Consider the following 15575-nt stretch of genomic DNA (forward strand, 5'->3'; position numbering starts at 1 on the left):
CCTTTAACAAGTCACCAACCGTAAACATGAAACTATTTTATTCCTCTTTCGATAATATGGAAATACAAATGGAATGGCAGGAAATATAAAATTACATACAATAAAATTTTTAATTCGTATTAGTCAATCTTAAAGCATGCCTAAACTTTATAGAACACAAACTAACACGAATTCGTTACAATTTTAAATTTAATTTACAATAATAAAAAACTTAAACTAGAATTTACTTAAAATAAATAAACTGAATTAAACATGGCTAACTATGGCAAGTTTAATTCCCGGCATAACCCAAAGACAGGTGTCGTAAACATGGCAGTTTCAAGCTTATGAACCCTTAAAAATCCACATGATATAAAACGTTTTTACAACATACAACTCACTACAAAATAAAAATATTAATCACACAGACAAACGATTATAATATGTAATCCCGACTATCACAGATTGTTCTACGTACTATTAGAGAAATTTTTTTATGAATCCACGAAACATTTTTTATTCTTCAAGCTAATGTATGAGATAACATAAACGGATGGAAATTTCGGATATGAACTTATCGAACGATCAATTTCGAGGATGTGTGGATACAGTTACAAAATACATATTTGATATTCAACAGTTTTTCTTATTCGTGAAGCCGCTCGACATTGCCGCTTGTACCTGGTGACTCCACGATAACACTAGCTGTATTTACAGTTGATAATTTATCATTTGCATCGCCACTTTTCGAATCGTCTGTATCCTCTTCTGATGCTTTAGAATTTTCGTCTTCGTCTGCATCGATCTTCTCTGATGCGTTTTGTTTGTTTTTATTCTTCTTAAATTGTTCTTCCATTTCTTTAAATTTTAGGGTCAAGTATCTGTAAACAAAATACAGTAATTATTACGAAAACTTAAATTCATTGAATAGCATACTCGTAAATATCTCTATCTGATTTTAATAACATAATAGGTGAGACTAAAAATGTTTTCTAGTTATGTCTCTTACGGCTATAAAAATATGCACCCTCAGATGTCTTAAGATGGTAACATCCGAATTATTGGTCACTCATGATAATTTGTTTATAAGAAAACTTTATACGTAATTTTTATCCATGTAGTAGTACATTTAAGAAACTAATTCAATTTTAATATATAATATTTAAACTAAATAAACAGAAATTAAAACACGCAATCTTACTCACTTATCAACAAGCGGCCCGCTATAATCTTCTGGAAACTTGGGTCGATGCGGCAAAATAAATTTATATAGACTTTCATTAAGTACGTATAACTGAGTAGCAGAGTCACATCGAACGTTGAACCACCAGTCACAGGTTAGGCCGGCCTGCGAAAATATTGTGCCATTTGGGCACAGAAAAGAAGCCTGTCCACCGTTGAGGTCACAATAATGCCATACCTGGAATCGTAAGTAAGTATTAACACGTAATACTTTTAATATGTTATGATTTTTTTTATATTCAGTGACATGAACCCGCCTACCACCAGAGTAGAGTTGATCCATACAACCTAGAGCCACTGCGTTCATCCACAGCGCGTTTCCAGAGATATTTTTTGCCACGTACCATCCGGCTTTGAAATGAGCTCCCCCTCTACGGTGTTTCCCGAGTGTTATGACATATCCTTCTTCAAACGAGGCTTGTGGAGGGTACTTAACGGTACGCAGTGGCCTGGCTCTGCCCCTGGCATTGCTGACGTCCATGGGCGACGGTAACCTCACCATCAGGTGGGCTGTATGCTTGACGGCCTACAAGGCCAATAAAAAAATGTAGACTACAATGCTGTTGTTACCCATCTTAGTGTTCGATTACCAGAGCCCGGAAATACCGCAAAGTGCACTTTTAATAACGACGATACAAGTCTTATTCTGACGTTGAAACTAGGACGTTGCTGCGGAGAAATAGGCAGGATGGTGATACCCAATTACCCAGCTAGCCAGTACGAGCATCATGCCCAATAACTAATTTACTGGTAGTAGGTGGTGGTAGGTAGAATGAAGAACTAAGAGAATGAAAGTTGGAGAAAATAGCAGTGTTACATTGGATTGAGGACGGGAAAGGGACAGTAGTACTAGGAGCTTAGTTACGCATATTCTGATTAATAGACAGAATCATTGATGTTTAAGAGCAAACCTAAATTGTCATTGCCACTGTAACTAGACTAATTAGACATCGGCAAGTACTTTACCCTAGATTTTAGCCAACAAAATAAACTGAATTACTTAAGCTATGAATTATGAAACGAATGTTATTACTATTACTAATTACGTTTACCTAGTCAGCGAAGCGATACAAGCTAAAATGATTCTGTTAAAATCATAAAAGAGATTTTTCAACATCATTGTTTTTTATATATTTGTTAATTAATGCTGAAAACCGAAGCTGCTATATCTTGAGAAGTTTTTAAATTATAACATAATAGAGAGTATACAGGCTTGATAGATATTTTTATTCTTTTCGAAGTTTCAAAAGCCATAAAAGCCTCTGAACTATATCTACTACGCTTATACTTTCTACCTACATTAATTTACCCCTAATGTGTCTGCAAAATACCTGGCATCTAGTTTCGGTATCAGCGAAGAATCCCTTATAACGCTGAGTCTTGCAGTTAAAAGATGTCTGTGGTATAGCGGTGAGTATAGGGTAATCTATTCCTGGACTCCCCGGAGTACCCCCTTCTTCGTCAGATGTTACTGGCAACGGAAACTGTTGACTAGTACTCCCATGTAATGGGTAATCTGAAATAATTCAATCAAATGATGCATTTAATGTCTTTTCAGTGAAATAAATAGCAAGAAATATTTTTATAATACATATACCTATCATCATTTCTGATTAACTATATTTTATATAAAGAAAAGTCACCACAGTTCAGTCCCATCTTCTCCACATGAAAACTATTTTTTTACTTTTTCTTATTGCTCTCAGTAGCTGTTGACAAGTTTTATTATTCTCAAAAAAATAATTGGATATAGTTTTTCAAAAAGTCAATATTAGAACAAAACAGAAAATACTATAGGTACATAAAATGGATCACAATCTAGGGCTGAGAGCGATTTTGGTCGAATTTCGTCATAAGGCGATAAATAAGCAATAAAAAGACTAGTTATTAAAATTACGTTACGCTGAGTTCCTTGCCTGTCCTTTACAGTGGGTCACGATTCCAATCCAACGAAAATGGGTGGACGAGCTCACAGCCCATCTGGTGTTAAGTGGTTACCGTAGCCCATAGACATCTACAACGTAAATGCCACCACCCATCTTGACATATGAGTTCTAAGATCTCAGTATAGTTACAACGGCTACCCCGCCCTTGAAACCGAAATGAATTACGGCTTCACGACAAAAATAGACAGGGTGGTGCTACCTACCCGTGCGGACTCATAAGAGGTCCTACCACCAGTAATTACGCAAATTATAATTTCGCGGGTTTGATTTTTATTACACAATGTTACTCCTTCACCGTGGAAGCCAATCGTGAACTTGTTAAGTACGTCTTTCATTAGAGCAGCCATTAACAAATCCCACCCCTCCTGGCTGTGTCTTTGCTTGCCCAGGTGTGTCCTGATGAAACTGCAAAGGCCTCTGGACTACCAGTAAATCTTCAATCACAAAAAAAAGCGGCGTAATCCATTGGGCTGGTCCGATTAAATTAAGACAACATTGGACTCCAGCATCAATATCCCTATCCAGAAAATGCTGCGTAAAAGTCAAGACCCTTAAACACTGAGGAACACGATTCAAGGGAAAAGAGGAAAGCCCGGGAACCCACCCACTAATCAGTTTGAAGCCAGAGGGGCCCGTCGAAACTACTGGTAGATAGTCAGGTAAGAAAAAATTTAGCTCCTTATTAAGAATACTTCAAATAAGTAATCTTATATTCACAAATTCAGGTTACATACCTAATAAGACACAAGAACTGCTGAGCTCTCTTTATACAGCTACTTCCTACTCTACTTATTTAGTTATTTATAAAAAGCATTGTATGCAGTGACACGTCGTCTTATGAAGTCGTCTTGGCCTAAAAGATAAGATGCCCGGTGCAATGAAGTCATCGTGGCTTAAAGGATAAGACGCCCGAGCTTTCGAAGTCGTCGTGGCCTAAAAAATAAGACGTCCGGTGCATTCTTAACAAGCAGTGCAACGGTGCTTGAATCCCGCAGATAGGTACCAATTATTGTAATGAAACACGTAGTTAACAAATGTTTACGTTTGTCTTCCACTGTAAAGGAATAGCATCGTGTAATAAAAATCAAACTCGCAAAATTATAATTTGCGTAATTACTGGTGATAAGTCGTGTTGTCAGTCCACACTGATAGTTACCATCACCTTCCTATTTCTGCCTTGAACCAGTAATGCGTTTCGGTTTAATGTGTGGGCCAGCCGTTCTACTATAAAAAATTTAGACCTTAGATAGAACTCATGTCCCGAGGTGGGTGACGGCACTAACACTGTAGATGTCTATGGGCTCCGGTAACCACTTAGCACCAAGTGGGCAAGTTGTCCACCCATTTAAGTAATAAAAAACACAACTTACCATCTAAATGTTGTGATGGCGGATGTACAGGATCAAGATATGTTTCAACTTCAACATCTTCGTTCTCATAATTATTTGCCACTGGTAGCGGTCTTGCGTATTCTTGTTCTACTGGGGAGCTGTTTATTTCAAGAATAGTTGCAGGCGTCACGAATGGCGTCGGAGTACTTAAAATTGGCCCTTCGACGTTGATGTCTTTGGTTGCTGCTTTTAATGTATTTAAGGCTTGTAGCAATGTCCGGATCGAGGACTCAACATTATCTTTTGTTATAGGCTTAGGAATAGATCTATTTAATTGGAGGGATTTTACCAATGATGTCAACATATTTGTTGGTGTTTGCGTTAGCCTATGAATTTGCTGATCCACAACGTATTTTTTTTGCTTATGCTCTGTATCAGGAGCGGTTGATGTAGTTTGAATTTGTTCAATTGGATTTTCATTAATATGGATTGAATCGAAAGTTGGTGATAAATCTGACGTATAAATAGGCGTCTCAGTGGTATAAGGTATATTGACTATGGGCCTAAAACCATTCTCAACAATAGGCAATACAGGTTGTGGATGTGGCTTGCGATATTGATTTCCAATCAACACTGGCTGTTTTCTTACCGGGAGCTGATGATTGATGTTATGGTTATAAATCGATTCTGGATGAACGATTCGATGTTTCAAAAATACTTGTTCCTTATTTAACGGCGCAGGTGAGTAAGTTTTTTTTACCTCATGTACATTTTCATTTCTCTGTGGTACGACAACAGGGGGAGTTTGTTCATAAGGCACTAGCTTATACTTTGTTTCTGGTTCTTTTTCAGACAGATAATAGCGTATATTAGGAGTTTCCTCATTTTTATACAAATTTATGTAGGGTTTCCTTTGTGGCACTGGAGCTGTGTTGAATGGCTTCGCAACGTATTTGTGTATAAATCTTCCGCCATCAAAGTTATTATTAACATAATCGTAGAAAGGATTCAGGTTCTGAGCGACTTTAGTGGGACGATGAACCTGTACACCGTCTTTGTAGAAAACTTTTGTAGGATTCGCAGAGGCAATGTTGTACTGAGTTAATCTATTTCCTTGATATCTTGGAATATTTCTGTGCGGATAATAAGCAATATTCTTTGGCTGTCTCTGAACAGGGTGTCCTATTTCTTGAGCTTCCACTATTTCTGCCTTTTCTACTTCCACCTTTGTGTTTTCAGTAGTCGGTACGATTAAATCGTTTGCATAGTAAAATGTCATATAAGGAATTAATCGTCTATATCTTTCATTCAAAGCAAGTGTTGTTGCATTCGAAAGTAACTGTCGACTTTTTTCATAATTGGACTTCTTTGATGATGTGAGAGCCACTGGTCCTATTGTCACCATTTCTTGAGGCAGCACTTTATCAAGCACCATTCCGCCTTCCATTTTGACCTTAGGACTGTTGCCATTGGATGATACCGTAATAGATGAGACCGATGATGATAAAACTGCAAATAAAATAACTATGTAATCCAACACTTACGTAAGATGATGGGTATCGTTAGCATCGATCGTTGATTGTGAAAGAGCTGCTTAATTAAATTTGGATATTCTGCATAGTGAATTTGTTTAACGAACGAGGTTAAGTAACGATATGTGGTATTCAGATATGTACTATCTGAATGCATTTGACCTTCACATCTTATTATTTTAAATTTGATTTATTGGTATAATTGGAGCATCAACACTGAATAAAAACTAAAAAAACAGCAATGTTTTCTCAAGTTAATTTTGTAACCTGCTATATACCTAATTAGATACAAGAAGGTATGTATAATACGTTTTTCTAAAAACTATAATTCTAGTCCAAAAATTTGTCGATTTATTGCCATCTTCAAAGTTGTTTATTTAATGTTTGTGTTAATTTGTATCTATTTTTTTGAAACGCCGGTATCAAACAGTCTTCAAATCGTGAATGCCACCACCCTCCTTGAGACTTGAGATCAATGTCTCTGTTGTATAGTTTTGTCTCCTCAAAGTTACTACAAAAACACAAACTACATAGCAGATACTTGCTTTGCAGAAGGATTATTCCGCTATGCTGAAAATAACACATAATCCCATCCGTAGATATTTACAATCCAACTCCCTACAACAGTATATAATAAACTTCTACAGTTCTTATGATATATCGAATTATATCAGAAAATTATAATTTGCCTAATCACTGGTGGTAGGACCTCTTGGGAGTCCTCACGGGTACCACCAGCCCGCCCATTTCCGCCGTGAAGCAGTAATGCGTTTCGGTTCGAAGGGTGGGGTAGCCGTTGTAACTATACTGAGACCTTAGAACTTATATCTCGAGGTGGGTGGCGCATTTACGTTGTAGATGGCTATGGGCTCCAGTAACCACTTAACACCAGGTGGTCTGTGAGCTCGTACAACCATCTAAGCAATAAAAATGAAAAAATAAAAAAAAATCAGAGTTAGCCTTGACTAAAAAATGTATCGTACGTAAGTAATAAGGGTGAAAAAAATGTGTACATATCATCATATTTATATATAGTCCCTTCACATGGAGTATAACTACAACGAAACTTGAAAACAAGAATCCAATAGAAGTATCCAATTCTGATGAGAACCTCTATTATTCCTATTTAAATTCATAGCACGTCCTCAAACAAACAAATTAACTGTACCTATTCCTTGAACAACAGATGAGTTTCACTAGAACCACAACGAATGCTGTCGAAACTGAAACCAAATAAACGGCAGGCAACTTTAGAAAGGCTGGACTGCTCGTGTGTCGAATAATAAAACCTTGGAGAAGTGACTGGTTCTCTAGATCCGTATCCTGATGTGTTATTGATATCGTAACGTTTTTTTTAATTTTATTGTACACGGACTTAGATAATTTGATATCGCTTGATTTAATCGAAAGTAGATTTTTTCATATCTGTTGCAGACAGACTATCTTACTCCAACCCATGGACACAAGTAATGCCACTGCTTACAGGGAAATCCTAATCTAGGTCGTAGTATAAATGATTTTTTTTAATTAAAGATCCAACTATTATTGTTTACTAATACTAATACATAGTTATTATTTTTCTTATCACACGTCCATTGTATCAGAATTATCACCAACTTTCTTATTCTTTACCTATTAATAATAATTCATACCTTAAGTACAGCAAACCTGGACAGGTATCCACAACCTATTTATAACTGCCACGAACCAAATATGCGTTCTGTTTTAAAGATTAAGGCAGCCATTATACAATATAATTGAGACTTCGACCGGAAGAGTCTTAAAAGGGGTGGTAAATTAGTGAGATGATTCCTATTGACTCCGGGAACTAGTTAATCCTAGGATCCTTACATATAGGTACTGTTTTTTAGATAAATATGAGAACATGGGTCCGAAAGAAATCATATTATTTCTAACATGTAGTATTAACTATTAGTTCAATAGTTTGTTAATAGCGGATATAATACATAAAATCAATCGAAATTTACCGAGTAATTTTTTTTTAATCTTTTAAATTAACAAGCACAAGTCACGACAAAGACCTTCGTGTTTTATAAACAGAAACATAGTTTATTTAGCCCAGATTGTAAAGTACCCTATTACCGCTTAATAAAATTGTAAAAGGCGGAATTAAAATAAAAAGGTTGTTTGACGCTGATAAGGCTATATATACACTCTATGTTTTATTTATTATTTTTCTATTACTTAGATGGTTTAGACGAGTTCACTTCCCATCTGGTGCTAAGTGGTTACCGGAGCCCATAGATATAAATAACCTAAATTCCGTCGCCCACATTGAGTAATGAGTTCTAAGTTTCAGCTTTACAGTACACAGGCTGCCCCACTATTCAAACCAGAACGCATTAATGCTTCAGAGCAGAAATAGGCAAGATAGTGGTACCTATCCGTGCGGACTCACAAGACCACCATTAAATTTTATAGTAAGTATGTACATGTGATAAATACTAAGTAATTGTTAAGAATTATTTTTAAGTTTTCGTGGCTATTAACATTATTTTTATTAGTAATAACCTTCGTAATGAAGGTTCTTTCGAGAACGTTGAAAAATCGAGCACTCTCTAAAATAAAATTCATTGTTAAGCCCGTTAAATAATACAATTTAATAATTGTTAAAGTAACCAACGATGATGATGGTATAGTAACTTTTCAAATGAATCCATGTTTTAGGGGATGAATACACTCATTCAAGAACAAATTAATTATCTATTGTCGACTTAGCAAACATACTTCTATTTTGATGCAAACGTATAGGGACAAACTTATTGTGTTTGTACTTTGCCTATTATTTAATTAACTATGCAGATGTTCTCACGACAATGCCTAGACATTCAAAAGATCACGAAGCTAACTGCACGACACAGAGTAACCTTTAATCTTCAGTTATGAACAGCAGTAGTATTGTGTCAATATACAAATAAAATCGTACAATACAAATAAATTAGTTTTTTCATAGACTGAAAAAACATACTAGTTCTTAAATATCTTAGACTACCAGTAGTATCTAATTAATTTTAGTTTGTAAATAAATACTTTTTGAGTCAAAACACAAATGTGTGTGCTAATTACTTATCCATAATTATACTTAACAAACCCAGATTAAAATGGCTAATATGTTTTCGTAACAATCAAACCTTGGTTTTGAGTTTAATTTAAAATTTTATTTAAAAAATATGGAATTCTATTTTCAAATTCAGTTACATTTTTATTGATTGGCATACGATAAAAATACGAATTATCGTGGAATACGAATTCCGTCGCGTTAGCAATGCCGCACAAACGGCGTCACAACAATAATAACATCAACGGAGCGAACTCTAGAATTGAACTGACGCTGACGCACGACTCGTTATTGGTTTGAACGCTTCCAACATGAAAATTATTATCAAAAAATGAGCCCTGTGGTCGCTCGAAAACTAAAGTTAACAACGGCGAATTAAAAGCGATAGTGGAAGCTGATACTCAATCTACCGCTGAGTTAGCAACATCTTTCAAAGTGAGCATGAACACAACATTGGCCCATTTGCCTCAAATTGGTCAGGTAAAAAAACTTGATAAGTGGGTGCCGCATGAACTGAACTCGTTATGTTTGCGTTAATGTATGTCTTATGTTGTTTAATAGACACAGAAATTAAGGGATTATTGATGCCTTTGTCACTTGCGATGCAAAATTTTATTATTTTTTATAATCGGAAGAAATAACCACGTTGGCTAGCCCCTGGTTTCAACACTAGGCAATGACGTAAACGAAAACTTATCCCTAAATAGTCATGATCACTGTTTGGTGGTCTAGTGGATCTAGGTAGATTCGAGTACACGAGGCCCTTATCTTTTAGATCACGACTAATAAACATAAACGTATTTTATTCTTCTTTAGATCAAAACTTAATGAGATACATACATATATACCATGGAGTAAAATAATGAATTGTGAGGAAACTCATTAATACAAGTAGAGGGACCCCTTTCTGATTACGTCACAGAGATCTTTGAACTTTTATTAAAAGAATCTTAAAAGAGTCGAATATTATCATCAGATTAAGTTCAGTTTTAACAAAAGAATTGTGAATACAATGAACATCCGCTTAATACCATGCATACGTAATTTGCGTCAAATTCGTTGCTTAGGTGACAATCAACAAAAATACTCAGTTATACGAGCACAAAGTTTGAGAAAGTAAATTTATAGTAAAAAGCGAAAGTTAAACCTGTCCGCAAAGTATAAGACGCCAAAAGAGATTACATAAATGGCGTCTTGTTTACCGATTAGGTGAAATTGTGCGACAACATGTTACGAGATTTTGAGAGATCCACAAGGTACCAATATTCATAATATCTTAATACATGGTTACAAAAGGAATTAATGAAACCTTACCTTTTTTTTTTTATTCCTGCTAGTATTGCAGTAGCCGTGTTTATCATTTGAGGAGCTTGCTAGAAAGTCAAATAGTTACCGAATTGCTAATAAAATTTTAAATGGACTTTTTTACTCAGCAAATACAACGAAGCTAACAATTCGATTTTGTAACTTTGCATAAAGTAATCACGAATGAATAGGATATAGAACGAGTAATAACCGAAACTTCAGAGATACCAGTTAGACATTACTATAATTAAAAAACAACAAAAGAAAAACGAACACTATCGTAATAACTCTCGCAGTAAATTATCAAACTGTCTACATTCTCAGCACTATTGTTACAACTAGGTCAAGATCATAACGATACGCATCATCTTCTTCTATTCAGTTCTTAGCAGCTCCGTAGTGTAATTTTATTTGCAGTTTAAAATGTAGGTAATTAATTCATTCAGATAATAAAGACGACTATTCTTCATATAGAATAACAGTAATTCATAGTAATGTAATTCATTTTTATTCATAGATGGTGGCCACTTCTAATCAGAAGATTTGGTTAAGCATAATGCAACTGCTGTACATAAAAAATTGTTGGCGGGCTTGCAACCGTCGATCTATATTATTTAAAGTTATTAGTCGAAGTACATATATCGTACATTTAATTAGATACATATTTTTTTATAATCGTGTTCTGTAGAAGCAATATATGTATCTCCGTAAAATGGAATAAATGCAGAGAGACAATCTGTAGGTTTATGAGGCATTTCATTGAATCAAGCTTTCGTAACATCCATTCACCCGGTCCACTAGCCCTTTGGTTTTGTGTCTGACTCAGTGGACATCGAACTTGCAAAATTGTTTGATAAGTTACAACAGATACCTATCCTTTAAACTTTAGCTTTGAAATTCCTGTTCCACATTAATTCAACTAAATTTAATACAATTAAATAATAATATTAGGTTTTAACTTATGAAGTTGCCATTTAGTATAGAAAAACTATTTTGTTACAAAATATTTTTTATTTCTTTAATAATAATTTGCTCCCATAGTGATGCATAGATATGCATCTCTGCCAGCGCAGAGTAGTAGTTATCTCTTTACTTGTTTTCCTAATTAACTCCCCAGCGCTCCTAAATTCCTTTCTTGAAAACAAGTTCAAGGGCATATTATTCCGATTTGTACAAGAATACAAATAACGTTTTTTATACGAAAAGTCTAAAATTGACTCATAGATTATACAACATCTGTCCAACCATTCGAAACGGTTAGCATAGGTAATTGCAGAACGGGTTCACAACATGCCTGTAGATTGCAAGCTGCAAAACAATTTCTAAACTCTCCAAATACGACCACAACGGATGTACTATTAAGGAAATCCTTAACTTATACTACTAAATCAAACTTCTCAGAGGACGTCCACCAATTACCTTCGAAACATTAAAGTATAGATAGTATTCATATTTAATTTCTTAATCATATGACATTTCCTAGATCTAATAATACCAGGAATACCTATAAAGTTTTGATAACAACCAAAGAGCACAATTGCATGAGATCAAAACAAGAGCCGTTTTTTATCTGGCACATATAATTAAAACGATATATATTATATACATTTTAACTATTATATTTCAAACTTGACCTCAGTTTCCAATAATTTGTAACTAGTAGTAGCTACTAAACAACCAACGAATACTTACGTTATTAGCCACAACACTACATTCTATATCATTTGCAAAACCTAATTACAACTTAGCCGTTTCATATTTAATTTAACCACGGAGCCACCTCGGAGTTCAAGGTGATATTTGTTTACGAAAAGCTGGCACAATGTTTCCCTCGTATTTATTACATTTATGAACATATTCGAACACTTTAAATTACTTCAATTTCCACTTTACACAATCTTTTCATTTAGATTTGAGTAAATTTAAATAGTAAACACATTACACGTTATGTAAGTACTAATGCTAATTTAAAATAATCGAATAACATACAGAATATTGTTTGATAAAAATTTGAAGTCCTTACCGGTCGAACCTAATTGAATATGCAATTTCGAAAAGGGCACATGTCGCATATTTTATCAAATATATTTTTTCATATACATGTAGTTTTGAGGCTTACCTACATAAATTTTATAAGAATTCCAGTAATTTTCGATTGCTAATTAACACTAAAATATATCTCAAAAGTTAATATTTTAAATTTTACACTGCTTTAGAAAATAATCAGTTTTTTTTCATTTCCTGAACATTTTACATTTTCAGAGATGTGCCCTTTTCGAAATTGCATATTCAATTAAATCAAATGAAAATTAAATAGTCTTGTAATTGTGTTAATTATGGGTCAGACGATCGAAGTATAGATGAATCTTCTTCTGTATAGGCCTTTAGTTCCAACAGATTTTCACGGATACTCTTAAATCTATAGTAATATAATCTTGACTACAACTATATGCTTATAATTTACATATTTCTTAAACTCCTTAAGCTATTACCCTATAAGCTTGGCCGTCTGCCTCTTTACAATCATAGTCCATGGGTCTCAAATATGACTATATGAATAATTTTCCTAATAAATCAGCGCATCCTGAACCGTAAGTATTAATAATCTTAAAATCACATAAGTAAGTAAATTATATTATTTTAATAAAAACCTGTAAATAAATCAAAAATGTGTGTAAATTTTGACGTAACGCCAATTAGTAAGACGCACCTTCTTGCACACGTTAATGGTGGCTGACCTTGTTCTAGAAGAGTGTTGTTATAGCCACAGACGAGGCACTCATCAATGACTTTCATTCTTCCGCATCAGTCTTAATTAAATCACATATTATCGTTTATGAGCACTTAATAAATTACTGAATTTCAAATTCTTATTATAGTTTCTTCCTACAGAGCCTGTACAAATGTAAAAAGTGCTATGTAGGTGCCCCAGTCAAAACATTTCAACATATTATAAATTTCTAAAGCGGTATACCTTTACCAAGCACTTAATGGCGGACGTGATTACAGTCTTAGCATTTTAGTCATATTATTAGCGAAGTACTTTCTCCATAATGTCTATAGCTCATAACCTCTACAACCTCCAAATGACCACCGCCTTGACAAACGTGATTCTGTTGCTAAATACATCCGTCTGAATCTATAGGAGCCAACTTGTCACGAATTAGATCAGTTTTTAGAACGAAAAGAAAAACAGAATGGGCTCGCGTTTTTTTTACTGCCAAGATAGAGTGAGTGAGAAAGACTGAACCAACTTACAACCCACGCGGCCACGTTTAGTTATGTGGTAGGTAGCCGGAATATTTTTCAAAATATGGTATTACCTCTTCCCCATTTAAAATATCCCATTTTAAATGTACTCCTTTGTTTTTATACTTCATTCTTTACTAGTAGTAGGCTGTAATTTAAATTCGGACGTGTGAGCACTTCCGTTCTGTGTATTCGGAAATTTCCATCGCGAAGCGGTAGTGCGACTCATATAATGGAACACCCGTTATACATAGAACTTATCATGTCTGAAGGTGGATAGTGGCATTGACATTGTGGTTCTACGATCTACGTTACGCACTAAATACAAGATGGACTGCTCATCTGCCTAAGCACATAAAAATATACATATATGCAGTAACAGCCTTTTTTTATTATAGCTTAAAAAATTCTTAATTGTATGTAACACCTAATAGACGAATAGACGAACAGCTTATCTTTCCATTAGGTACGAATTTTAAATAAATAAAAGAAAACCCCAACTCTATTGAAAATACTGTTACGCACTTTGTTTGAATTAAAAATAAATATGTTATATTTCTTTGGTTGTCACGGCTTGCAATGCCTTCAATATAATAATATAAGTACATAATAACATTGAAGCTATTTTACGAGATTGCCGAAGTAGGACAATGTTTTTATTAGAGATATACTATATAAATCTTGTTTTTCGATTTTTTGTTTGTAATTTAAGACAGTCGGGTTTTTTGTGTTTCATTTAATATTTTTATTTATTTCATAGTTATTTAACTACAATTAAAAAATAAGATACTACCCAAGACGCACTACTAGATTTTAATTTTGTCAAGTTTTTCCTTTAATAATAAAAAACAATAATTAATAACAATTCTATTTATTTTTTGCGGACACCATATTAGTATATTTATTATACCCTATTTTTAACATTACCCTCTCGTACAGTTGAGTAAAACAGATTCTTACCAAGTGACGTATTAATATTATTACCTATATTTACCATCAGTGATTTCCTGCCAAATAATTCAATAATCAAAACACATTATTTTAAAACCGAATCGAAATAGCGGCAAGTTTGCATTCTGGCTTACTTCCGCATCGCATTGGTTTGTGTGACGTAATGAACCGTGGCGATTTGAAAGTTGCCGATATTCGATTATAACAGTTAAAATGATGAATAAGCCCAACCGATATGGTCATCTAAAGCTATCATATTTAAATTACAAGAAAATCATGCATAGTAATATTTTTTTTAAATAGATATGCAACTAAATTTATTCGAGATTTAGATTTATTACTCTGTTAACAGCACATATAGGTATATTTTAGTCCACTGTTGGACATGAGCCTCTACCAAGGCGCGTCATGCGACCCGATCCTGGACCTCACGTCTCCTCTTACAATCTATTGCAATTTCGACAAAACCAACCAACCATTCCAAATGATAGGTATATTTTCTTGTCAATAGGATGGAATGTTCTGAAAATTTTATTAATTAATAAAGTGTAAGCATGTATAGAATAGAGGTCGGCCGAACATAAACTAATCAAATGAAAATAGCTTATACATGATCGACATCAAGTAACAGTAGACTGGCTACATCCCTCCTTCAGTCATGCTGCTTATTTCTGAGGATCCTGACTACCTCAATCCATAAGGCTCGTCCTAATGATGTTGTGCAATCTGTCCTGTTCTCCTGCCTTCGGCTACTCTGAGAATATCGTAGACGGTAGAATCGAGACTAATGCGAACCTAGTCACACTGGCTACATAATATGCCGAAAATTCAAGAACAATTAGATAATATGTAAAGTTAACTGTAGATCGCTAAGAACTTAAAATTGTGGAAGCGTGAAGGCACTCAACCGGAACAAAAACTCATGAAAGATATATGTAGGTGTATATTGAAAAAAAAAAGT

The 15575-nt window shown here is 34.4% G+C and overlaps 1 protein-coding gene across 1 annotated transcript in view; it reads right to left on the bottom strand.

The window, feature by feature from the left end:
• Positions 1-96: 96 nt before the first annotated feature.
• The window catches only part of LOC101741926 (uncharacterized), a 51051-nt gene continuing 35572 nt past the window's right edge, over positions 97-15575 (bottom strand). Inside the window, exons 6-9 of the mRNA XM_021350896.3 lie at positions 4538-6007; positions 2553-2737; positions 1185-1399; positions 97-860 (exon numbers count right to left, since the gene is read on the bottom strand). Of these exons, the coding sequence (XP_021206571.2) occupies positions 626-860; positions 1185-1399; positions 2553-2737; positions 4538-6007 (2105 nt within the window). The 3' untranslated portion in view covers positions 97-625. The remainder of the gene's footprint in view (positions 861-1184; positions 1400-2552; positions 2738-4537; positions 6008-15575) is intronic.

The sequence above is a fragment of the Bombyx mori genome, chromosome 6 (genome assembly GCF_030269925.1).
Source record: "Bombyx mori chromosome 6, ASM3026992v2".
NCBI lineage: Eukaryota > Metazoa > Arthropoda > Insecta > Lepidoptera > Bombycidae > Bombyx > Bombyx mori.